This window comes from Sceloporus undulatus, chromosome 1 (assembly GCF_019175285.1).
Source record: "Sceloporus undulatus isolate JIND9_A2432 ecotype Alabama chromosome 1, SceUnd_v1.1, whole genome shotgun sequence".
Classification (NCBI taxonomy): Eukaryota; Metazoa; Chordata; class Lepidosauria; order Squamata; family Phrynosomatidae; genus Sceloporus; species Sceloporus undulatus.
In genome coordinates, this window is record NC_056522.1 from 284,413,242 (window position 1) to 284,440,379 (window position 27,138).

Consider the following 27,138-nt stretch of genomic DNA (forward strand, 5'->3'; position numbering starts at 1 on the left):
TATTTCATCCTGCTTCTTCCTTTCCCAACTTAACTAGCATATAACATTTATCATTATAATAATGGAACATTTTTAAGATTTATTCCAATTTCAACTTTATTTCATATTTTGAATTTTTTTAAACAAGCTCAAAGTTTTACTATAGCTGACTTTCCATTTTAGACAAGCCAGGAAATAGATAAAAGAATCAAGTATCGGACAAACTAAGAAGACTGTTTTTCACTTGATTCAAATTTTGTTTCCAGAAGTTAAGTGTGTCATAGAGTTGTTGCCACTGCTGTTTTCCAAAGGTCCGGTGTGTACTGTGACTAGAAAAACCGAAAAGAAAAGAAAAAGAAAAACAGAAGAAATTAGTATGGTAATGCCATCAAAAGTCAACTTTCCAAATGTCTACTTATCTATTTAGAAACCAGAAAAATGCAGTATACAATCTATATGTTAAGAAAGATGTTTACTCCCCGTAACAGCTTTCTGAGTAGCAGCTAGTCTGGTATTCTGCAGCCTTCAGCACTTAAAAACATCCTACGATACTCATTAGTATTCTTGCCACTATTTGGCCATTAAATGAAATGTGCTGGAAAATAGGACTCTTTCATTAAATAAGCTAATCACATTCAGTCTGAGCTTTAATAAAATTATGATAAATAGCAACTATTTAACTAAAGGCAACTGATAGGAATATCATACTTCTAGTTAAAATATTAAACAGATGTATAAGTGTTATAATTAGCACTGCACTACATTGCTTCATGAAAAAGATTTAAAGCTTACCTGACAACTACTTTTCTCTGTGTTTGGTCAATTTTGCAATGCACCATCTTTGTTTTCACAGCTGCAAAAATAAAATTAAAAAAATTACATATTATACACACATATATATTACACAACATGTCAGTATATGTATAGCTTTTCAATTTGTTTGCTTTTTTGTTATCATAAAAAATAAAGTTTGTATTATCTAGAAAGTAGAAAAGCTGTTACAAGAAAAATAATGAATCATCTTGTACAATGCCATATACTATAAATTACAAGAGTGCTTTTTACAAGTACCTGGAAAATACGGGTTATTTTAACAGAAGAAAAAAAAAGTTAACAGTTATGCCTAACATTTCATAAAGCTGTCCAAAAAGATGTTGAGAATGTAACCCCACTATTCTGGATAACTGAATATTCTGTTTAAAATGCAGTTACAGTAAGCTACTTGCAAATACTTAGATCAGAAGTGGTGTACTTGTATTTCTATATAAATAAAACAATTAATAAAACCCTGTTTATAGGATGAGAAAGCAAATTGTCTTACCATCAATAACAAATGCTTCCACATCATCAGCTCCAATCTGAAGCTCCTGCTGCATGGTGTCAAATAAGATTTCCTTGCTTTCTACTGCCATTCCCATAAAAGTGAGCAGCCTCATTTTTGCCATGTTCTGTTCATGCAACAAGCCTGCATTTGGGAGTACGAATATATAATTTCTTAACAGTACACACCTTTAAACATTATGGTGTAGAATACAGTTATTACATAGTGTTTTGAACCAGACCACAGAGGACAAGAAACTACAGATCACTGTCTCCTCAATCTTAAATATGAACACTGCCCTAATATCAGCGTAATGGTTGTAGAACACTGTATTTCCCTCTCTTTCTGATGTTCAGATTTGGCTACAAATTGCTTGAGTAGTCTAAATGCCATGGCACACACACAGGAACAGACGTATCCAAGGCTTGCTAAAAACAATCTGTAAGGGAAAAAGCCACTAAAGGTTAGGAACACACACATTCCACGCTGCAGCATTAAGTTGTAAGTTGTCAGGCCCAGTAGCAGGCTTGCATTTAGTATAATGTTCACCACTCTTGTCACTTTTTACAACAATCTGTTGTAGCCATCCAGTCACAACCAGTCTATTTGCCCCTCACATTCCCTCAGCATTTGAACTGCTGTTGAGAGACTGAAAGAATAGCATTCTTAATTCTTACACCAAACTCAGCAATGCACAACACACACAGAAAAGTGGGTCATAGAACTAAGGAATAGGGAAAGAGAGACACAAAAGATGGCACAAAAAAGGGGGAAGTGACTGTACAGCAAGCCTAAGATGAGGATAACAAAGACCTTTAAACTCTCCACTATTGCTACTGAGAGCATTTCAAATGGACACATTAGTAGGTGATACTGCTGAATTCAGTGCCACACAGTTTCACTTGCTCATGCTTACTGTTCAACCTAATATTAAAAGTCTGAAACAGGCCAGTCTGGTTTTTAACCCATCAGCTAGTAAAATGAGGAAGGAGTTGTACAGAGGAAATAGATAAAAGTGGAGAACAGATTTGAAGCTGCACGCTTGGGTGGGGAAAGGAAAAACTAAGGATGACCCTGCTCCAAAGAAGAAGAAGCAGCAGGTGCATTATAAGGTGAAAAGAGAAGCAACAGAGTCCAGAGTACACAAAGACCTACTTGTTGGAGACTAAGGAAAAATGCATGAGGCGTGTGAGTAGGGGGCAAGAACTAAAAGAGCAAAAGGAAAACCAAGCAGATGATAACAAATGTAGATGTGCAACGAGGAAGCAAGCAAGCAGGCAAGCAAACATCGAAGAGAAGAAATCAACCTATAAGGCAGAGACAAAATTATATGGCTCTCCAGTTGTTGCTGCACTGCAACTTTTAGTACTCTCCCTTATGCTGATAGAAATGACAGTCCACCAACATCTGGAGGGTCACACAACTCACACCTGGGCTATGAAGATGAAGAGATTTAAACACTGTTGGATGGAAAGAGGAAAACAGATATAAATCCAGCAGGTAGACCCACCGATTCAATACAACATATGCAAGTGCTGACACCAGGTTTTTATCAATTCAATAGGTCTATTCAACTTGGGACTAACAACATTTAGGCCACAGAGGATAGATTTCAACCTCTACTCATAGTAAATTTTACATGGAAGAGGGATGGAGTAAAAATATTCATCTAATTAGATTCTACTAACTGAACTGGTATTTAGAGAACATTGGACAAACTTCTGGTTTTACAGTAGGGATTACATTATGCATCGGTGTTAGGCAAAAGAAATGTAGGTACAGTGTGCCCTTCCCTAATGTGGGGATCCGTTCCAGACCCCCCTCCCGCATACGGGAAAAACAGGTAAAGTCAAGCCTCATTAAAAGTAATGGGGCTTGTGCCTGCCATGCAGTGCGCGTGCCCCATTACCTCTTCCTGGTGCACCGAGGCTTCTTCCAGCACAGGCTTCCAGAGTATGCTGGAAGCTGTGTAAGCCGCACCCACGTATAATGTGGGCACACTGTAGTTTCCATCCAGTATAGTGCAGTCAGACTTTCTCATACTTACTTTCCCATCTTCCCTTGCCCCTGGCACCCCAGTTGTCTCCCAATCAACAAGAGTATATTTGAGATATGCATGGGAGCCTGCAGAGTGGCAATGTGTTCCACAGGCAGACAGATACAGTTGAGTAAATTCTTGTATACAGCGCGCCCGCGCCATACGCAACTTGAGCATATGCGCTCAAGCCGCGGGGCAGCACGTCCCATTCAATTGAATGGGTGCGTGCGCCCGTTGCGCCCTGCCGCAGCCGCCATGCATGAGCCCCATTGGAAATAATGGGGCTTGAGCATAGGCGGAATTCGCCTTACGCGGAGGGATCCAGAATGGATCCCCGCGTAAGGCGAGGACACACTGTACTTACATTTTTAACATTTGTTTTGCCAAACATTTGAATAAATTCACAATAAAATAGACTTGTATTTCAGCCACAGCAAAAGCAATGTGGATTCGATACTCTCAGTGCCCAACAAATATTTACACATGGAATTAATACATTGTTACACTAATAGAAGCGCAGGGAAGCACATTACTAGCAGACATAATGCTGTGTTAATTAGCAATAATTATGAAGCAGGCTATTTATCTGGCAGAGATTCAACAAAAATGTGATCACCATAACTCAAACAAATAGTGAGCTCCAGAACTGTATCTAACTGGGTTTAATGAAAGTCTACAAGCACCAAAAATCAATTAGTGCACATAAACTCTAATTAACAAATGCAAATGAAGTGTTAATTACCCTTTTAAAGTAAAAAGGTTGCTCATACTACAAGATTTAAATGTGAACATGGCAGGGCGATTCACAGTTGACACATGATAATGCAACTGTTGGCCTAACTTGTCAGCATTAATGAAACAACACACTGTAACAAACTGATGCCACCTGTGGAAGCCTTTAGAGAGGAGATGCCATAGCTTCTTGGATTTTCTTATTAATTTTGGACTAAAACAAGACTGGCATGGACAGAAAAACAGACTAATTTCCCTAGAAGAGGGAACAGATTGATTTTTAAAATTAGGAACACCCAACAGCAATCTTAAACATATAATAACAATTCATTGAATTCCTTACATAAAAGTTACAAATCCTAGTCTGGGGCTGTCTTTTGAAACTGGTTGAAAGTTTCAGCATGTCCAAAATGCTACGGCCAGAATGCTGACTGGGTTCACTTACAGTGAGCATATAACTCCCAGCTTTACTGGCTTTACTGGCTACCAGTTCATCTCTGGGCACAATTCAAAGTGCTGGTTTATGACAAAGCCCTCTGTCCAGACTATCTGAAAGACTGGGTAAGGCCATGAGTGAGAGCTTTCTCGGCGGCTGCTTCCATCCCTTCTGCAGGCAGTGAAGCTGGCCCCCTCCCTGCTTTCCTTTTCCCATCAGGCAAAGGCCTTTTTGTTTAAGCAAGCTTTTAATATGTAAGCAAGGGAGCTTCTTACTGGGATGTTTTGTTTATCTTTTAGACCTTTTGCATGTCTTTGAAGTGATTTTATACTATTTTATGTGGTGATTTTAATTGTTTTTAAATTTTTACTGTTGAGTCTCTCTGGGAGTTGCCTTGGGTCCCACCCTGGGAGAAAGATGGCATTCAAAGGAAATAAAATAAAAGATAAATAAAATGGGTTCAATCCAATGATCAAACAAACAGACTTAAACATTGCACTTGGCACAAATTTAGCAGATTCTTCATTACTGGGTATTTTAAAAGTACTGAATGGTTAACCGGTGTGCCAATAATTTCCATTTTAGTTTTCCGAAATTTTCAACTAAGTGTCTCTGAATAACATTCATTCATTCCAAGGATTTATATCCCACCTTTCTCCCACAATGGGATTTATTATAGCATATAGAGTGCTTTATTTTGAATAAAGAAATCCAAATTTTCCAGTTTAAAATGCCATTAAAACAATGAGGGTTCTTTCTGTTCATGGAGGAAACTGAGATTCAGCACAAGCTTCCTGCTTAAAAACAGCAGGAGATCAATTTTTATATTTCCTCCTGCAGCACCATCTCCCACTCTATTTGGGGCTGGGTACACCGGATTTTCAGGTGACATTGGGATTGTTGCAGTAAAGCAGAATACAACAAACAAACAAACCCCTGCCTTGCTCCTTTTCTCTAGTTCCAGATGTAACTCAGCATATTTATCCGGGGTAGGAAATATTAATTTTTAACATTCTATTTCAAGAGGTTCTCAGATAATGGTATTACTTGGGGTCTTAATTATTTCTGTTTTAAAAAAAACTATTGCTCCAGTGTCTTAAGTCAATCTGTATTGTAGTCGCTTTAAAAGAAATCTTTTATGGAAACATTAATTCATTACCAGTATATCTAAACCTTAATGTAGTAATATAAAAGTCTGCACCATTGAACAATTTTTGCATTGTCACTGACCCTTGTCCTAAAATGCTGCAATACAGAAAAAAGTAATTTTCATGCATGCAATAGCTTATGAACCAGTGCTCCTTTGAAACAGTCAATTACACATCAATGGGGGAGTGCCAAAGTGTTAATTACTACTCCTTTTCTCCACAGTGTGTAAATAAAGAGGCCGCTGATATTAACATTCCATCACAAAGCTTCATACTATGAAACATATTAACTGGGACAGAATGTAGTTTGCTAGGTGGAAAAAGATTAAGCTTGCATAAAACACTTACAAGCACTCAGTCTTATTGCACTTCATCCTTGTTAGGGAGATTTTGTTAATTTATATCCATTCCTAATTCTATTTAGAACTTTAGCTCTTGAAACAGCATCTTGTCCAGGACTCTGTAACCAATACTAGACTCCAAGGCTATATTCAAACATGCTAATAAAGGGGGTCACAGATATTTAGACATTAACTGTTTGGGAAATAATACTAACCCACTATGGTGTAATTTAAATTTCTTCAGTATTCTCAAACTGTCTACAGACCATTTTGAGTTTACAAATATAGCAACATTTATCTGTATGCCTAACTAAGGTAAGCAGTTACAACCGACATTTCAGAATTTACTGTTCTGTACAAATTTATCACAGCAGTGCATCATGCAACATCACAGTTCAATTACATTAGGCAATGAGTGTATCACTTGAAAGCAAAACAAAAGAGCTCATCTAATTAAAAGTAAGGAGTTGCCAAATGAGACAAAAGTTAATTGGATTTTGCTACAGCTTGAAACATTCTGTAGCAGAACCTAAATGCAACTGTGAAAAATAAGACTAAGACAGTCTGCGCCTGTTCAACTGGGTTTTTATTAGCGGTCGAAAACCACTGGTGGTTTACCAGGCCCTTAGCATGGTAGTAAGGTGAAGCCTAGATGCATGTGGAATGGGAGATAGTTGAATCATATAGCTACTAATATATCAAGATATTGTGATGCTAAGAGAGGGTATAAAGCAAACAGATGAAAGAAACGGAAGATTTATAAACCACAGGTTGCTTGGCAATGCCTCTGAAACCACCAGAGAGTGAGCCATCCCTTTTGCAGTGGACAAAATCTCAGGGAGCCCCTATGAATAAACACTAAATACCTAGATAACAGACAGCTGTCATCAGACTATAATGCAGAACTAGTGGGAGGGTATCCTAACTCCTAGTTCCTGACCAGACTGTGCTAATGTTGACTTACACGAAAGAAATAAGAAGAAACTGGGAAATGTACATGCCATTAAAAAAAACTTACCAAGAGAGTCAATGAAGTCTTTGTTGTTCTGATAAAACCGGACATAGGATGCTAACTTGGCACTTACAAAAATGGTCAAAAGCTATATATAAAAAAGAAACACTTCAATTACAGGTAGAACATGAGAAGGATGAAATTAAAAATATAGGAATCTCGCAACTTCTTCTGTTATAGCCATACTAGTCTCCAACTCCCATCAGCCCCAACGAAAACGTGTTTCTGGGAGTTGTAGTCCAACAGTAGCTAGGACAGCTACCCAACTTTTAAAAAATGAAAATTAGATGTGTAGAATAAAATGTGCAGCAACAGAGTTAAGTATTACAGTCACATGATCTAGAGAATCACTGGTCAAATTTAGATACTTGTAGTTTAGGATCTGAGGTAAATTACTTTTGTTGGTCATTGATGGATGTCCATTATGCTCAACCTAAATGTTCACCATTGGCCAACCTGCCTAGAATGATGGCACCTGAAATTCAACAACATCTGGAGGACTGCAGCTCCATCGTCTCTGGGCTGGGCTACTCAGGGTGTGCCATAAGAACTGTGCACTCATACCAAGCTCTATAATGCTATTCAGACATTATTAATGAGGGTGAAATAAATGAATGAGGAGGGAGTGCATGCTAGTCCAAATGTGAAGAGCCATTTTCTTTTGAGGGGAACCTCCTATGTTGCCAGATATTGTTGAACAAAGGTGTCATCACAATCCATAATGTTGGGATATGGGTATTCTATTCTCTGGGAAAGTACTCCATGGATACAGGACATTTTCTTAAGGAAGCCATTCACCACATAACTAGAGAAGTGATGGAAGGAGAAGATCAGCATACTCCTACATGCTTATTTCCACATCATTAACCCCACCAGAATACAAGCTTGGCTAGACCAATATTCTCTTTCCAACAGCCACCTCTACCTGAAGCTTTTTTTTAAAAAAAGCATCATATTCTGAAATAGGCTTTCAGTGTGCAGAGACCTGTTGGCTTGAGGTAATCTGTAAATTAAAACTTAAACTGAAGCTAAACTAAAATTCTGATGATCAGCTGGAAAATTGTGCAATACCTAATATAAACTGAGGGTGAGAGGTAATTTTAGGGGTGGTGGAGACACAAGTTTGCAAATGGTCTCTTGTGCTAACCAGGTTCTCTGTGTGTGTGTTTTAAAGAACAATTTTGTTATCTGTTGTGATGGCCACAAAACTGAGTTCAACTTACAAAAGAAAAAGGTAAAAAGGATTTTTAAAAGTGCTATAATCTGTCAACAAGGTAAGCAGCATTCAGAATGGAATATGGTGGCATTTTTAAAAAAAAATCATTAAAATACTAGCTGAATTCATATGTTGTGACAAATTGAAAGTCCCATGAACAAGCCTTGGCTAGTACATTCCTTTTTTTCCTCTGCCCATATTCAAGAGAAAGAATTCACAAACTTTTGTGTTAAAACACAACTTGCCCTTTTAATTGGACCTGGACATAGGGCTAACATTAGCTAAAGTAGTTTAAGCAAGCCAGCTTCAGTAACTATAATATGGAATTTGCATATTTGAAACTTAAATTTTCAAACACGTTTTTAACAGCTGACTGCATTTTGTCAGTCTGGATGGCATGACAACTGGCAGTGAAGCAGATATATAAACTCCCCAAGAGCTAGTCCCAGGGACGTGAGGTGGGTACATGGGAGTGTGCAAGCACAAGGCTCAGTGAAGCTTATTCCTGTTAGCTCACAATCATACCGAATTATGTTTTAATGCCATGTTCAAACATGGCTGTTGTGACACAAATCAGAACAAATTACATGTTCAAAACCCAATGCAACAATTAAGCAGCCATATATTAAATGATTTATTCCAAAGTATTCTGTTTCAAATTGTTAATGATACTTACATCATGAATAAGTTCTCCTTCCAAAAATTTGACTGGTTTTAAGGCTAAAAGATGATCAAAAAGAAAGGTATTTGGATCCTTTAGTGCACGGACAATACATCTAGATGGAAAAGGGAGATATTTGTATTCAAAATATTCATTTCCAGTTTGTTTAGTTTTTTTTAAAGTTTCAAAATAAATAAAATATTTTCTCTAGAGTGTCTTTTACAGAACATTTTACAGTAAAACAACAGCCTAAAAACCAGTAAACAAAACATTAAATCCTCCTTCAGGGTTACATTTTTTCTTTAACATTCACAGCTACAAAATGCACAAACTTCGTGCATCACCATGGTAGCGCAAAGAGAAATTCTCGAACAGAGAATATAGATTAACATTTATAAGGAATTTTAAACAGCTTTGGATAACATCTAAAAACCTTAATGATGATAACCATGCACTGAGCTGACATTTTCTACAACACTAAAACCCAAATATAAGAATTGCCATGCCCTTATGTAGACTGATCATGTCTTGCACACTATGTTGCAGTAGTCACAAAGGAGTGAGTCACATCTAACCCTAAGCATATAATTTTCTTCCACTCCAAATGAAAAGGACTGTGTTTATACCAACTGATCTTTGCCAGTGCTGACATTCAACAACTTCTTCCTATTTGATTTCAGCTTAATCAACCTACTATGTAAAAGAAAGCACCTGAAATGTGCACATCTGAAGGAGCTGTTCTGAACTGGGAATCATTTTGCACCAAATCATTGGTCTCTGTCTTCAACTCACACATTTACAGTTGCCCTTTCCCCTTTCACAAAACTGTCTTAACAACTGCTGTTTACTACTGAAATTGTTATGAAAATGTGAAATTATAAATAAGTGGTGGAGGACATGATATAGTATGCTTGGGAATGCATTTAAAGATTCAGACTGTCTTGTTACGTGTGACATTTCTGAATATGATCCTCAATGATGCTTATCTATCTTGGATTACCTGTGGGCATCAACTCTTGCCTGGGAGGCATTGTCTTCTGTATAACTTCCCAGTAACTCCACCATTACTTTTGCTGCATTATCACTGTGGGGAGAAAATGTAGCATTTCCTTTGAGAGTCATTTCACAAAGGTAGTAAGATAATTAAAGGCATTACGAAATTATGATTCAAATCAAAAGTGTGCTTGATTCCAGACCGACAGTTTTGGGTGACACTGATACCAAGAGAAACAGGCAATTATTCAATCTGACTTTGTTATTTAAAACATGGATTTTCATAGTTCATTTTACCATTTTCAAACTGATAAATTACCTGCCAATTACAAAAAGCTCTCTCTCTCCTATCAAAACATCTTTACAGAGTTTGTGAGAACACATCTGGACGCAATCACTGAAAAGCAAAGTAATGTTGAAGCTTGTTTCTAAAGGAAGGAACACATACATCGAACCAACAGAAGCTGTGCTCTAGGCTGAAATCGGTATTTTCAATTAATACTTAAGAACCCCATTTTAAAAATATACCCTCTATCCTGTTTTCAAAATCAACAGACAAATGAGGCAAGACAAAAACCACACTACATTCAAGATTAGAGCTTTTCTGGAAGAGATGTGTCATTTCCTCAAGCTTAACAGACTTTTGAAATAGGACATAAATATTTGTATAAGATTCTGAGGAGGTAAAAGAGTTTATGGCATTTATGTGTCACCTCTCAGTCCATGAAAGCTTCCAAAGTGAAGTACAACACATAGAAACACTGAAAACATTAAACATACAAATAAAATATATACAAATTCAGTTTAAACTCCAGCTATATTTGTTTGACTATCATGATCATCTACAGGGGTTTCAAGAAAATTCTCAAGGCCAGGTGTTCTGTCCTTGCATTCAGCACCACTGATTCTAGAGATTCAAGGAGGAATGACCAAGAGTCAATTATCACAAGGTCACCCAGTGGGTTTCCATGGCTGAGTGGGGATGTGAACCCTGGTCTCCAAGAGTCGTAGGACTCTACACTCAAACCACTACATCAGTACAGAACCTCAAAACATGGGAGATCAAATTCACAACCTCAGAACCTTAAAAATGCCCGGTTCTCCCCTGAGGAAAACTGAGCCATGGCAAGGAGGGGTGGGGGCATGCACGCTCAGCCTGGCTCCTTGCTGTGGCATACTCACCGCCCCTCCTTGCTGCTGTTCAGTTTTCCTCAGGGGAGAACTGGGCCGTGGCAAGGAGGGACAGGGGCATTGTGCATACTCTTGGCCTAGCTCCTTCCTGCAGCCTGATTCTCCCAAAGAAAACCAAATTGCAGCAAGGAGGGGCAGGGGGACCAACTGGGTGTTACCCACCCCTGGGGTGTCACCCAGTACAGTCTGCACCCCCCGAGTGATGCTAGTGCCCACCAAACCTACCTTAGCATCCAGCAGCACTGAACACTGGAAGTCTATTCAGTCAGCAATTGAGCTGTGCAAGGATGATACTGCCAGCTTCTCCTACCACTGAGCAATACTATAATAATAAAAAGCAGTACCCTGTTGCATCTCCTTGTCACAGTTTTCCTTGCTGGTAGCATCCCAAACACAAGCTGAAAAGATCTTATTGCGTAATACAGCTGCTGGCTGTTAAGGTAGGTTTGAGGGGGCACTTACAATGATAGTAATAGTGTTATGATTGTGACTTCAGAATCTTACTGAATGCAGACCAGTTATGAATGTGTAACTGTAGGTTACAAATCAATATTTGTAATATGGACTGCCAGCTTAAATTAAAAAGTTTAAGAAAGAGGGATGCATTATTATTCTTATGAGCACAGAAAAGTGGATTCATTTTTTAAAATAAATAAATAAATAAAATTTTTATTTGTATACCGCCCTTCCTATGATCAAGGCGGTGAACAGCAATCAAAAACAATATGACACATCAACAACAGGCTAAAAACAAAAATTAAGATAAACAACAATACATATACAATACACTATTAAAACCAATATTAAAACCCCCATCAGCCAGCTACCCCTGCTGTCAAGAGGGGGGAGATTAACTGGAGCTTGTGTTGGGGAATGCAGATTGAAACAGGAAGGTTTTTAACTCCTTCCTGAACTGGGCCAGGGAGGTGGCCGAGCGGAGCTCAATGGGCAGCGTATTCCAGAGGGTTGGGGTGACGATGGAATATGATCTCCTCGTTGTGGAGACTAATCTGGCCCCAGGGACCCTCAATAGTTGCTGCCCAGATGTTCTGAGGGTGCAGGGCGGAATGTATGGGGAGAGGCGGTCCTCAAGGTAGCCTGGACCCAAGCCATGTAGGGCTTTATAGGTTGTTGTTGTTTTAAAAATAATAGAAGCTGCACCTCAGTTGGTGAGAGCCAGCATGGTGTCATTCTTTGAGTGTTGGACTAGGACTCTGAAGACCAGGGTTTGAATCCCTGCTTAGCCAAGGAAAACCACTAGTTGACCTTGGGTGTGTCACATAATCTCAGCCCCAGAAAACTCTGTGATAGGTTTACCTTAGAGTCACCATAAGTGAGAAACAACATCACATAACCATGATGATATAAAAAGAAGATGGAAACAATACGCAGAAGAACCACAGGAAGCCCTTGCTTCTCTGATGGGTTAGGCACTGGAGGAATTGTCTGAAAATAGAACCCAGGTTTTTTTGGTAGTTTTTTAGCTTGCAAATGCATTTTGGCTGCTGAAAAATGTAAACAACACATTATATATCATTTTAATTGTGTGCAAAACAAAATAACACACTTTGTTGTTGTTTTGTGCCTTCAAGCTGTTTCCAACTTATGGCATCTCTAAGGTGAACCTATTATTGGGTTTTCTTGGCAAGATTTGTTCAGAGAAGGCTTGCCATTGCCTTCTCCTGAGGTTCAGAGGATGTGACAACAAATATATTTAGTACTGTTAGCAAAAATGTTGGAGAATAGGCAAATGACCAAAGATTTGATGTTTAAATAGGATCCTTCATGGGTATGCCTGCTGCCACTTTTATTGTTTCCTCTAGCAGCATGCCCTTTTGCCAGCACAATTCCTTTCCTCCTCAAATAGCAGCCGTTGTCCTTCAAAGACCTGCTCTAGATAGTCATATAGCCCTCCAGAACTATTCCCTTACCAGAACTCCATTTAGGAAATGCACTTGTCCTAAGTGGAACTCTAGATCCAAATCATGTTGTTTAAATTAAGTAAGATTAGTCTCCATGCACATATTATGATTTCTGACACTTTCTCAAACTGTAAAAGAATATAGTCGCCTTATTACTGGGTATAAAATAAATCAGCAGAATTAATTAACATTAAATGTGTCTATTAAATCATTACATATAACATGTAGCCATGATTTAACATCTGTTAATAAAGCTGATAGATATCCAATAGCTAACGTAATACTGAACATACTCATAGTAATTTTACTACCTCTTAATTAGTATGGAATATTAAAAAAAACCAAAGATCAGTTACCATCACAGAATTTTACAAGATCTTGACAGATGGAAAAAAAACACCCATCTATATTTATTTTCTACATTTATATTCTATTTTCCATCCAGGAGCCCAGGCTGTTTATGTCTGTCTCCCATAAACCAATAAGACAGGTTAGACTGGAAAGTGACTACTATAAAATTATCCAATGAACTTTCTGGTCTAGTGGGAGCTAGATTGTGGATCACTCAAGTCCCAATCCAAACTATAACTAGTACATCACATTAGGATTTTTGCCATGTTAGTTCAACTACAAATTTATTTTGATTTACATTTTTACCATTGTCAACAGACTCTCAAGAATTAAGTAGTAGGCCAAGTACACTGGGCTGTTTTATTGTGGACAAGGATGTATGCCTGTTCCTGAGTTTATTAGTAGAGCTCAGTAGTAGAGCTACATAGTTCTTCTGGTGACCTTCACAGCGATAACAAAACACTAAATATACATAGCACTGATTAGAATAACACCTGATAATTATCTTATTATACATACTTCCTTGAATATTAAAAAGAAAACAAAGGTGAAAAACGTTGAAAGTAGCCTGTAATGTCTGAAAACATTAGATAAGTACAGTCCACCATCCCCATATGCCGGGAAGTGGGGAATCTGGAACGGTTCCCCCCCCCCCCCCATGCATGGGGAAAAGAGCGTATGCTCAAGCCCCATAGAAAATAATGGGGTGCGTGCTTGCGGCGGTGCATGGGTCGTGCGGCGCGAGTACGACCCATTATTTCTGCCAGAGCTTGCCTTCCGCATAAGCTCAAAGCCACGAAAGGCAAGCCCATCTATAAGGAGGGCCGACTGTATAGCCATTACAGTCAAGTACACCTTTGAGGGGGAAAGTTGTGATATAAATGTTACTAATAAAATCAAAACAATTACAGGTATTTGGTAGTGTATCTAGTCTTGGTTACCTTTTCTTGCAGTCCACCAACACATCATACAGGAGTCTAAGAAGAGTATGCTTTTTTTCAGTGCTAAGATTCCAATCTGAAATCCATTTTCGAACCTATACAAAAAAAAGGTATGTTCTGACAATCAAGGAAAGTTACCTTGCAAACATTTTAAAACCAGGTAACAAAAATGTAGAACTAAGAAATTGTTCTGTTAGGCTTTTGGGCAGCAATTTCTTTTATTTTATTAAAGAAAACATCCTATAGAGAAGAAGACAAAGAACAAAACAATAACAATTCATAATGAAATAACAATTCATTAAACAGTACAGGATTTGGTAGTGGTGTGTATGTATACAGTCGTCCCTCCAAGTCTGCGGACCTGAAATCTGTGGACTTGAAAATCCGTGGAGAGGCGACCGCCATTAACCTTAATGGGGTGCACGCCCCACATGCACATGCCCCATTCAAGCCTATGGGGCTTGAATATGTGCAAGATTTGGAACTCCTGGGGGTGGGGAGATCCACAACAAATCTCCAGCAAGTTCCAAGGGACTACTGTATATGCCTTCGAGTTGCCTGTCGACTTATGGTGACCCCATGAATTTCATAAGGGTTTTCTTAGGCAAGGAATACTCTTTCCTCTGCAACCATACACTACACCACCAAGCACTAGCCAGGGCTAACTCTGCTTAGCTTCCAAGATCAAACAGAATCTTGTGTGTTTATCGTAATTAGACACCAGATCAATTCAGACCAATGTTCAAAATACAAAATGCCCCAATCAAATTTCACTTAGTTAACTGAATATATCATTGCAGAGATTGGTATAGGAGTGCGGAAGGGAATATGACACCCTATTAAATGGCAGGAATTCTTAGTAGAGATTCCTGCCTGTATTTCACTTCACTTAAGAGGATACATCATTTACCTCTTATCAAAGCTTACCATGAGCTGCACACTGGATCCTAAGTTTTATGATCCACTATGTAGAGCATGGTAAGCCAGAATTCTTTAGATGTCTTTTACGGTATACAAGCTAATGTGCTGTTGAATGCTGGATAACTGCTCTTGCTTCAAGTCAGAAGAGTTACACACACCATTGATCTTCAGTCTGTGGTTTGTTTACCATGATGTCTGAACTAGGCAGGTATTGGTGCTCTGACTTGCTTCTCTTCCAAAACATCAGAGAAACACCAGATGTCACACTAAACCAAACCAATTAAACCCACATCATGTTCTTTCTTGCAGTGGGAGCCATCACTTAGCACATACAAGCACTATGGCTTGTCCATAGTAAGAATTCATGGGAACTCTGCCTTAATGTATCATTCAGATAGGCTCTGTGTCTTGGAATGCAAACCAAACAGACTTGCATCCAGTAACAAAAAGCACCAATAGGTGCTTCGCTGGAACAAAAAGTCTATGTTCCAGCAGAATGATCTCAATAGTGGAAGGATGTGGTGGGAGACAGCTTTGCTGATTCACTCTACCAGCAGTCTCCAACATCACTTCTCACATTGTTCCAAAGTATCTCCCAAACTCTAAGACCCCATCTTCAGAAGGTACAAGAGTCTTCAGGAGTGACTGGCATCTATCTCCTTACAAGAGGCTTCAGGAATAGCTGGCATATCCTCATTCCCCTTCTGTTAGGCAGAATTGGATCTTTTCTCTTCTATAATGAGAAAACTATAACACTATCCAACAGCTTACCTGCTCTAGTTCAGTTGGAATGTATTGTATTGCACCGCAGGAGGAGGCTACTTTGAGAAGGCTGCAGTAGACTGTGTACCTCGCAGGGGTATTCTTATCCATGCCATGGAAGAGATTGCTTAGCCTAAGCAATAATGAAAAATCAATTAATTTTCCCACAGCTTGTATGGAAATAACGACAAACCAATGTCAAACTAAATAAATGCAAGTCTTTAAAAGTGCAAAAAAGCACAGCTTATGACACTGTCAGAATCAAATCAGAACTGCATTCTCAGACTTTTCACTGAGTCTCACAGTATTGGTTTTATTATTCCCACTTTATAACTTACAAAGCAATTGGAAGCAGTTACACTTTCAGATCTGAACAGATGCTAAAACAGTAATAATATACTTAATCACAGATTATCTTTCTCCCAGAATAAAAATAATTGTGATATAAGACATTTATTTATTCATTTCACCCACACAAGACACTTACAGCTGCAGCCTGAGAGATGGACGTTCACCTTCCCGAAATTTGACCAGTTTCTCACACAGACTTTCAATCAAAGCCTCTTGTTTGTCAGGTTCCAGAATAAGAAGCAAAGACACTACACTGTTCATCACACTTTCAACATCTATATTGAAAAACAACATGTATTTTCTTATTACAAAAATGTAATTCTGAATTGCTATTGACTAAGAGTATATACTAAACACTATTTTATATCTATATTCCAAAATGTAGCCGTGTTAGTCTACTGCAACATACAAGACAATAAGGAATCTCTGAGATTGGGAAAAAGAAATTTCTAGCATAACTTTTCAGGGACTCCAGTCTTCTTCATCAGATGCATCCATTGAAGTGGACTGGAGTTTATAGATTATTTCTGCTGGGAATTTCTTTTTCTCAGTCTCAAAGGGGTTGTGGGATTCTTTTATAACTATTTTATATTGCTAAGCAATATAAAATCTCTTAGGCATGTGAATGTCTATGTCTAAACTGATGTGCATTCCACTAGGAACCAACAATAAAATTAAAAATTAACAAAAAACGCAAGATTTCTATTAGCATAATTTAACTATTTAGCAAAAAAATTCTGATGTCATTTTTATTATAAAGAAGCTAAAGTAAACACACATACACTTCATTTTGACATAGGTTTGAAATTACTTTCATCTAAAATGGCTTTTAAAAAATTAGCAGGTATTAAATATAAACTGTTATACCCATAATCTCCATACAAAATGGGCAGTAGCTAGCACAGTACAGCAGTTGTGAAATCATCTCAGCCAGGGAAATGAAGTGATCCTGGCTCCTTCTGCACAGGACTAATCATTGTGTGAAAAATGAACCTGTGCTGGATTCTCTGATGAGAAGATATGAGGGAGGAATATTTTAAGGCCTTTTTGGTGCACAGACAATTGGCTACTATCCAACATGAATGCATGCTAGATATCCAAGATGTCAGGATAGACAGTTCCTAATAACACTGTTTCTTCTATCATACAAGAAGGGTCAGTGCCCTCAGAATTCCTCTCTGCTGAAGAACAGCTCTGGCACCTTCTCTTCAGTGTCAGCAGCCGAGACTTTTTCTGCTAACCATCATTGTCACAATGTAATTTGGACTTACTGACTGGCTGGGCAAGAAGAAAAAACTTGGCAATTATCTGTTTAATAAAATGCAGTATATCTTCTTGGTACGTGTGGTGTTCTTAGTCACATGGATAGTTAAGAACAATCTTCCTGGATGAAACCAAAGATCCATCTAGTCTGCAACTGTCTTTCTCATAGCGGCTAACCTGGAAGCCCACAAGCAGGAACAGTCCTCCCTGTTATTCCCCACCACCAAATGTGCAACTGGCATGAAGAAGTGTTATGCTTTTGAACCTAGATTTGGCATACTGTGGCAGTGTCTTCCATAAAATAACAAAAAGGTTTCTTTTTGTCTGTTTTGAATTTACTACAAATGCATTGGGTGACTTCAAAGTCCTATTCATTCATTCTACCTCAGATAATAATAATACAAGTCTCTATCATGCCCCTCCCTTCCACTGTTCTTTTGTTCCTTAAAAGGTCTGAAACACTTTCTTTTTTCAAAGTGTTCTTAATTATTCTGGTTGCTCTGTTCTGTACCTTTCCCTTTTCTATGATATCATTTCCATAGAATCATAGAATCATAGAGTTGGAAGAGACCACTAGGGCCATCCAGTCCAACCCCCTGCCATGCAGGAAATCCAGATCAAAGCATCCCTGACAGATGGCCATCCAACCTCTGTTTAAAGACCTCCAAGGAAGGAGACTCTATCACCCTCCGAGGGAGTTTGTTCCATTGTCGAACAGCCCTTACTGTCAGGAAGTTCTTCCCAATGTTGAGGAGGAATCTGTTTTCCTGAAGCTTGCATCCATCGCTCCGGGTCCTAGTCTCTGGAGCAGCAGAAAACAAGCTTGCTCCCACCTCAATGTGACATCAAGTATTTAAACAGAGCTATCATATCACCTCTTAATCTTCTTTTTCCAGGCTAAACATCCCCAGCTCCCTGAGCCGTTCCTCATAGGGCATGGTTTCCCAAATTTGGCCTTCCCGAATTTATATAAAATATTCCAGAGGAAACCACACTGCAAAACAAGGAAACATCTAAGATGTTGTTTTTTTTCCCTGAAGAGTCCTTTTGTGTGAGACCAAGTATTACTAAGTGGGACTTCTGACATGGGTGACATTCTTTGCAACTTCTAATGGCCAAGCATACTCAAAAATGCATACTCAATTAGCTTAAGATGGCAATTGAAATGATTTAAACCAAGATGATTTGAATCACTGCTTTAAAGGAGGATTTCCATAAGAAAGCCTCAATTTAAATCACCAATTTAAGTAAAATTTGCCACTGATTGTTCAAAGCATACTCCTTAAACAATGGTGCAAAAGTCTGCAAAGACATTTAGTCACAACTAGGGCCAGGATCCAGTAAGCCAATTTTGTTCATTGGCTATCTTTTGTCATCAGTGGATCCATATGGAATACAATTCCACCTTCCCCGGCAGTCCCATGAGCCCTCAAAACTTGCTGAAGAGGCCTGCAAAACGCCCCAGAGCAGAGTTATAGGCAGCACAAAGGGCTGCATGGAACAGGGAAGAAAAGGAAATCTTCTTATATTAGCAAACGGCCAACAGTGCAAAAGGACATAAAGCAGCTTACATAAAAACATACTATCCAAAAACATAAGCAGACATCAAAATCGCCATAAAATAATATTGAAAATAGCAGCATTGCCTAGTAATAGGACAGTAAGTGTCATTAATATAGGCAGTGCCATGATGCCCTGAATTGGAATAAATCAATTTTACAGCCAATGCATAGGCCTTGTGAAGAGTGGCGAAGGAGTGGTCGCCCATGAACAATGCCACACCAACAAAGGAGCTCCATCCCTTGTGTGTGCCCAGCAATCTGCTTGATCTTGCAGGAAGGGCAACAAACAAAGATGGGCATAAATACAATAAATAAAATAAAATAATACCCTAGGTAAAGGCAATCCATCCCCTTCCAGTCCTCTGATTATAATAGGACCCAGACTGGCTGCAAATGCCACCTTTCTCATCTGGCATAATCAGCGACTGGCACAAGGTCAACTCTACTCCAAGAACATCTGAAGAGCCAAGATCAGGACAGCTTGGTGTAGGTCTTTAAGTATCAACACCAGAAGAAGTCTGGGCTACAAAAAGAACACAATGCAAGCGAGGCTTTTTCCTCTCACAGATCTGGACGGCCATTACAGTTGGCAGAGTCACATTTTGCACAAGATGAAGTTTCTGAAGTACCTTTGAGGGTAGTGCCACTGCTCTGAAGATGCCCAGCGCTGCACAAGCAGCCAGAGCTAGGTCTGCCTTATCAAAACTTGGAATGCAGCCCCATCCCAATTGAGCTGCTCAGAGGGCCTTCTAAGCACTGATGCCACCCGCATTCCCAGAGGGAGGCCCAGGGGCAGCCTCGAGTGGCAGAGTCCCATCCCATCACCTCCTTCCCTACATGCACTGCACCGCTGGCAGATTATGCCCAGACTCCCAAGGGATACATGGCGGCACAAACCTTTGTCGTCGTCCTTCAGGCACACGTCGCAGGCTTCGATGATCTGGGCCAAGTCAATGTGGAGCCCGCCTTCGGAGTTCTCTTCGGAGATCTCCGCTCCCTTGGATTTCAGGTAAGCCCTGAGTTCTGCAGCCTAAACAAAACAGAGAACTACAATTGAATACAAACAGGGAGAACGGAGGCCTCTTGTCTGGCTCTTTGCTATGGAATTCTGGGAGTTGGAGTTTGTTGTGGGGCCCTCCAACTCCCAGAATCCCATAGCCCTGAGCCAGACAAAGAGTTACAGCGGCTCCAAAGCAGCCCCGCTTCCGCCTCCTGACCTGGTCCTCCTCCGTAATGTCGATAAAGGCCGGGACGCTCATCTCGGCCACGGCTCGGCTCCCTCTCCAGAGCACGCCGCCCGACCGGAAAAGAAAGCGACACTCCCCCGATACGTCATTTCCACTTCCGGGTTCACAGCGGCCATTTCCCCCCTCGCCTCCGTCGGCGTTTCCAGACGCGCATGCGCATTCCAGCGCAACTTCTCCTCCTTCGGCGGCCCTTCGGGACTGGGAGAGGTCGGCTGTCAGGTCACGTGGTGCGCGCCAGCCGGTCACGTCTCTCCTATGGGGCTCAGTCAGCTGTAGCTGCGCCCCCTCCGGCCGCCGAGTGTATTGCAGAGTGTGGAGGCACTGAGGGCTCTCTCTGCTTTCCCTCAGAGACTGGGGTTGCCATTGTTTATATGGTCCCAGCTGGGATTTGAACCCTGGTCTCCCAGAGTCATGGTCCAACGCACAAACTACTACACCACACTGCCCCAGCTTCATAATAATAATAATAATAAATAATAATAATTATTATTATAGATTATGTATTATGTAAGCTGGATCAAGGCAGTTTACATACATAAATTTGTGTAAATTTGTGTAAATTTACAGCGCTATATAAAAGCTTAATAATAATAATAATAATTATAAAACATGTTACATAATACACAGAATTCATAAAGTAACCAATGACATAAATTCTCTATCCCCATAACGTAAATTCCACAAAAGTAAAACAGCAAGAACTTTAAAATCTTTAATTAAAACCATTGGGGCGTTCATTCCTGACATCTTTGATAAGTACTGCAGCACCCAATATCCACCAAACAGTGATACAACCAAAAGACGCATACGTGCTGCAAAGGTGTTTAAAATGATACAGAAGAAAGAAAGAGAATATATATATATATATATATATATATATATATATATATATATATGTCAACTCAAGCATGCATTTGGTCAAGATGTCATCCCCAGTTAAAAGAAGGAAGTACACTTGTCCCTCCATATTTGCTAGGGTTAGGGGCACAAGACCCTGTGAATATGGAAAAACTGCAAGTAACAAAACATGTTTTTACCTGAGAGGACACCTCTCTAGAAATCTCTAGGTCCTCCAGTGCAACTTGTGGTAAAAGTTGACCATAGTGTTGCACTGGAGGACCTAGATATTCCTAGAGAGAACATATTAATCAAATCCGTGAATAATCAAATCCGCAAATATGGAGGGATGAGTGTATATGACTTCTAAATAACTAATGGTATTGTACAGTATAGTAATGAAAAAAGAAATGGCAAAGTTGTTTGATCACATTGTGGTAGAGTACAAAAGGAATTATAGGATAAATATCCAGAATTAATTTTGTCTAGTATGAAGAAGAAAGGAGTAATGTTTATTGTAAAGATATAATGAAAATTGGAAAGGCAGAAAAAGAAATGATATATTAGAAATAATAAAAAATATTCACAGTAAAGGAGAGGAAGTCATTTTATGTTATGCTTGATTTTAGATGGATTGTACGTCTGTATGTTTGTTGTCTTAGAATAGTTATGTATGTCTTGAATGTGTAGAAATTCTATTAATAAAAATTCAAAAAAGAAAAAAAGTGCAGATGTTATGGAAGGTTATTTATGCCAGCGGGCCCCTCCTCCATCTGGCCATGTAGGTTCTGGGAGAAAGTCTAGGAAATAAACTTTAAATTCCATTTGCAAGACAAGAAGATAACTGCCTTTGGGCCTTATCACATGTAGTGGGGTTTGCAGATCAGATCCGCAGTCACTCCTGTTCTAGCAATGTGAAACGTCATGTTTTTTCACACCAGATCCAGAGTCACTCCTGTCTAGCAAGGCGAATTCACTTTAAAATGTGATGTTTTATCACACCTGGTTGCCTTTCCGTTGCCCTCCCGAATTGAGGGGGAAGTGGAGTCAGTTCGATTCCAGACAATTCACATGATGTGGATTCAAGCAAAGTGGGGTGAGTACACATTGTATAACCAAACCAGAGGGTTCAACTATTCGAATCGGCACCCTTGCGCATGCTCAACGGGGCTCTGGATGCTGTCCTCCTTCTCTGCCCCCTCCTTAGCTGTCATCCTTCATCGGGGTGAAGAAGCAGTCAGGGGATGATGGGATAGGTTGCAGGGGGTCACTGGGGCCAGGATCGGGACGAAGGAGCAGGCAGGGGATGATGGGATAGGTCACAGGGGGCCACTGGGGCCAGGATTGGGGTGAAGGAACAGGCAGGGGATGATGGGATAGGCGGCAGGGTGAAGGAGGGGGGCAGATCGGGATGTAAGAGCAGGCAGGGGATGATGGGATAGGTGGCAGGGTGAAGGAGAGCAGATCGGGATGCAGGAGAAGGCAGGGGATGGTGGGATAAGTGGCAGGGTGGCAGAGGGGGCAAGATGGGGTGAAGGAGGAGGAGGGGTATGAAGGAGCAGGACGCAAGGGACAAGGGAGGCGACATCGGAGTGTTCTTCCACACCAGACCAATTCGAAGTGAAATCGAAGTGAGCTTAGAAGCAGATTTAGGTGAATTCGCTTGTTTCCGAATTCATCAAAATGAGGAGTCAGTGCAGACTGAATGCGGAAGCGCTTCACAAGAACCTCCCATAGAAAGCAATCACGTGAGATAACACATCACGTTTTAGCGTGAATTCGCATTGTTGGACCCGAGCTGCAAAAAGCTCCAAAAATCTCCTTGTGATAAACACCTTTGAGATCCAGTTTGTCTCAAATCCTTTGGGAGGCTACAAATCTCTTTGTTAAGAAGGAAACAATGAATATCCCAGGCAAGAAGCCTCCCTGTTATAACATCAGGAAAACTTTAAGGAGTTGTTAAGATAAAACATGGCAATGCAGTCCCAATTTAAAAAAAAAAAATTTTTTTTTTTTACCTTTGCTCCAGCTAGAAACCTCAAATACAGTCCCAACCCATTGGCTCTCTCTTTAGGCTTTTGCTGTGGCAGCTAAATGTAGTTATCTTCCCATCCATAAAACATCCAGGGGTAACTGTGTTGTCCTTATAGCAAAGTTCAACATTATCCAATATTCACAAAACAGTGGGCCCGTACAGACATGCCTAAGAGGCCAGAAGCTGTGCCAAAGCTGTGGTCCAGTCGTTAGAACTGGAGTGTGGTTTTGGTGTGGTTTCTGGACTCTTAGGATGCATGCATCATTTAAACAGCATACCTCCAAAGTGACCTGAAGCAGCTTTATTTTGGCCTGTCTGTACAGGCCCAGTGATACCTTTATGGAATCAACCAAACTGCACATTATATATGTTGCAAGCTTTCAGAGCTCCGCTAGCTTCTTCATCAGACAAAGGTGTTTAAAATGATACAGGAGAATGCAAGAATGAAAATGACGTTAGTCATAGCCCTGCCATTTGGTCAAGATGTTGTGGCTGCTTCTCATTTTACCAAGCATAGCTTTGGAGATTCAGCATCTTATTTTCAGAGTTGTAGTCCATCACAAACAACTATGATGCACTGGCTCAGGTTTTGCTGCTATTGCCACTGAACTGATTATTCAGGATTTTTGGGATGCTGGGTAAAGAATTAAAAACGTCTCCCAGGCTACATCTACATTGTATAAATAATGCAGTTCAATACAACTTTAACTGCCATGGCTCCATCCTAAAGAATCCTGGGATTTGTAGTTTTGTGAAGCACTAGCACTCCACACTTTAACAACGGGTTTTGCGCAATGTTGTGTGAAATTGCATTGTACAATATTAGCGGGATTATCGTGGGAGCATTCCTGTTTAAACCCCCGATTTCCTCCGTGCGATAAAATCCTCTGGCAGAGAAGAGCTACAGCATTTAAAGTGGTGTCAAACTGCATTACTTATACAGTGTAGATACTCTCCTGTCTTCACTTCCCAGGTTTAATGTCTAATATTCATATTACTAGAAGGGAAGCATTAAATGCAAAAAGGAAGTTAAGAGACTGAGGGGATCACTCATTCTAGGTTTATCATTTACATTATGGAACTGCATCGATGTGCATCTCTGCAAGATCAGTTGCTCACATGTGCAAGCATTTGAATAAAGATGGAGTTGACAGTGTTAATGCATTTGGAACGCATTAAAGGCATGCAGCATTTTATCCCAAGTCCATTCTGATCTATTTGCATCGGTTATTTACACTTTAAAAACTCGGGGGGGGGGGGGCCAATATCAATGATCCCAGATAAAATGTGGGGTTTTTTTGCAGCCCTCCCACCAAAACTTAGTTGGGTGCATTCAGGATGCGTGTGAATAATGGAGATTCAACCTGGATTCATCCTGGATTATTTTCACAGTGTGAATTAACGTCTGATTTTCATCTAGCTGACTTTTACTCAAAGGAATTTCTCCATTCTCATTACAGACCCAGGACAACCCATACACATTTCAGCACTAGAGCATTTGTTTTGTAACTAGGCCCACTCAAGAGTCAAGGGTGGATTTCTAAGCCAGTGTGTTTAAGATTGGGTACTAGTGTCATATACTGAGTTGTTCTTCCAGCTTTTCTAAATAGCTTGGAAATAGCTGTTTCTGAGGCAAACCTTTGTGTTCACTGAATATCAGAAAGTATCATTTTTCTTGACTTCTATATAAGACTATTCTGCTGAAAGTTTTTATTTGAATGTACAGCTGCTAAGTGACTTGTTGATCTGTTAATGTTGTTTGCACTTTTGAAACAGTTTGCTTATCCAGCAGTTTCCTTGCCTCTTTTATTGAAATTTGTTGTGATGCAAAGGGATGCTTAGACTACATTTCCATGGGCACTTACTTGGAAGTAAGCCACATTAAACAAAATATTCATTAAAGCAGTTGTAGCTTTTTGCTGTTTTTGTTGACTAGACTACTTCTCCCCCTTTTTTTAGTGACCTCTGCTTCTGTGTGTGTAAGCAGTAGGGCACTCCATAAAATTCTTGTTAAGGTCTCAGCTTTTGCCATTTCTATTTCATTTAGTTCTTCCTTGGCTCTTCAGGAGGGGTTTTCCCCTCTTTTATAATTTACACTATGGTTCAGTTAGGGGGAAAGTGGGAGAGCCATGCAACAGCCTTAGTTAAGCTCTTGTTGTAGTTTACCACATGGGAGGGATTTCTTTTAATTTTGAATGAAAAGAAAGTGGGGCCAGAACGCATTCATGTGAATTCGCAGAGTATGGATGCAAAACCATGAATATGCTGGTAAAATCAAAATAAAAAGAACTGGAAAGTCTTCATATGTCCAGGGATGTTTTCCCTTTCTGGATAAAGGATTTAGGGGTTTAACAGACCGCCCCTTTCCGCCAGTTTCCGGGCAGCTTTAGAGCACACTGTTTTGACGCCACACGTTCTGAAGCTGCTTGGAAGCCAGCATCACGCCACCCATTCGCCCACAGGTGGACTGGCTTCATGGCGCTCTTGTGGTGTAGCGTTTACATGCCACACACCACAGGAGCCCCATAAAGCCATGGTGGGGAGGGAAAAGCTCATTTTTGACTGGCTCAAAAAGGAGCAGCAATTTGCCGCTTTTGGGGGCCTGGTAAAAAGTCAGATTGTGGCCACGGCGTGCAATTGCAGTTTCCGTAGCCCCAGCCCCACTTTCTCAGGGGCAGCTTAGTTGATCAAAGATTCAATTAAGTGAAGGGAGAATTTTTATAAAATGTCATATGGATAGTATTTAACACTGGAAAAGTTATCAAAAATGTATAAAAATAGTTCATGTGAATGTTGGAAATATAACCAGAAGATAGGGAGGGTTTTTTTTCTATATGTGATGAAGCAAAGAAATATGGGACTAAAATCCATCTTACATTTTTAAAACTAGAGACCTTTTTGCTTGGAATGCTGAATGATGGAGAAAAAACATAGAAAGACTTTACAATATATGACTGTGCAACAAGAATAACATATGCTCAAAGATGAAAGGTCACTTATTCCTACACAAGAAGACTGGATGATGAAGGTGGTTGAACTTGCTGAAATGGACAAATTAACAACGTTGACCAAAGAGACATCTTTGATTAATTTTAAAAAAGATTGAGACTTGTTTATAACTTATTTACATTGGGGATATGAATCAACAATATGTTTTGTTAAATAAACAGAGTTTGTATATTGTAGAAGAATAAATAAAATTGTATAACTGAAGTAGACTAATAGTGGTACTGTATACTGGACTGTAAGTTGAGAAATCTTTGCCCAAAAAGTGACCCAAAAAATCTGGGTTGACTTATATACGGGCAATACAGTAATGGGCTTGGCCCACACGGGGGATTCATTCAGGATCCCCCCATGTAAGGGGAATTACACGTCTGCTCATGCCCCATTGCAAATAATGGGGTGCGTGCATGTGGTGCGGTGTGGTGTGTGCGCCTTGGGCACGTGTGCCATTTGTTTAATTGTTGTGTGGCTTCAGTATATGCTTGAAGCCGTGTATAGTGCACCTGTGTATGGTGCGGGCACACTGTAAATATAGTATATCCATGAGTTAGGCAGGGTAAGTCAGTAGTTTTGTTAGTTTTAGTTTAGTAGTTTAATTATACAGCGCACCCTTTCTTTATGCAGGGATCCATTCTGGACACACACACACACACACCATGTAAGGAAAAAACATGTATGCTTGAGCCCCATTAGAAATAATGGGGCTCTGCATGCAGTGTGGCGCAGGGCGCGCAATGGATGCGCACCCCATTACTTCTTCCAGGGCGTGAGAGTTTTTCCGGCACAGCTTCCAGCATATGCTGGAAGCCACGTAGGGCGCGCCTGCCTATAATGCGGGTGCACTGTAGTGTAATTGTTTGTATATGTTTGTT

At 39.9% G+C, this 27,138-nt stretch overlaps 1 protein-coding gene across 1 annotated transcript; it reads right to left on the reverse strand.

Moving 5' to 3' along the window:
- Positions 1–69: 69 nt before the first annotated feature.
- On the reverse strand, positions 70–20,520 carry EIF3M (eukaryotic translation initiation factor 3 subunit M). The gene is made up of 11 exons (XM_042472429.1): positions 20,359–20,520; positions 20,039–20,171; positions 16,453–16,591; positions 15,975–16,098; positions 14,283–14,377; positions 9,885–9,968; positions 8,900–8,999; positions 7,014–7,095; positions 1,301–1,444; positions 772–832; positions 70–308 (listed from the first exon to the last, which is right to left on the reverse strand). The coding sequence occupies exons 1-11, from the start codon at positions 20,398–20,400 to the stop codon at positions 188–190; spliced, it is 1,125 nt and encodes a 374-aa protein (XP_042328363.1). The 5' UTR covers positions 20,401–20,520; the 3' UTR covers positions 70–187.
- Positions 20,521–27,138: the final 6,618 nt, after the last annotated feature.

Excerpts from the sequence above, each read along its gene's own strand:
- EIF3M (XM_042472429.1), bottom strand. The coding sequence starts at position 20,400 with ATGAGCGTCCCGGCCTTTATCGACATTACGGAGGAGGACCAG. Across the intron at positions 1,445-7,013 it reads AGACTTCATTGACTCTCTTG|GCTTGTTGCATGAACAGAAC; the intron begins GTAAGTTTTTTT and ends TCCCAAATGCAG. Across the intron at positions 833-1,300 it reads GGAAGCATTTGTTATTGATG|CTGTGAAAACAAAGATGGTG; the intron begins GTAAGACAATTT and ends TTATTTTTGCAG.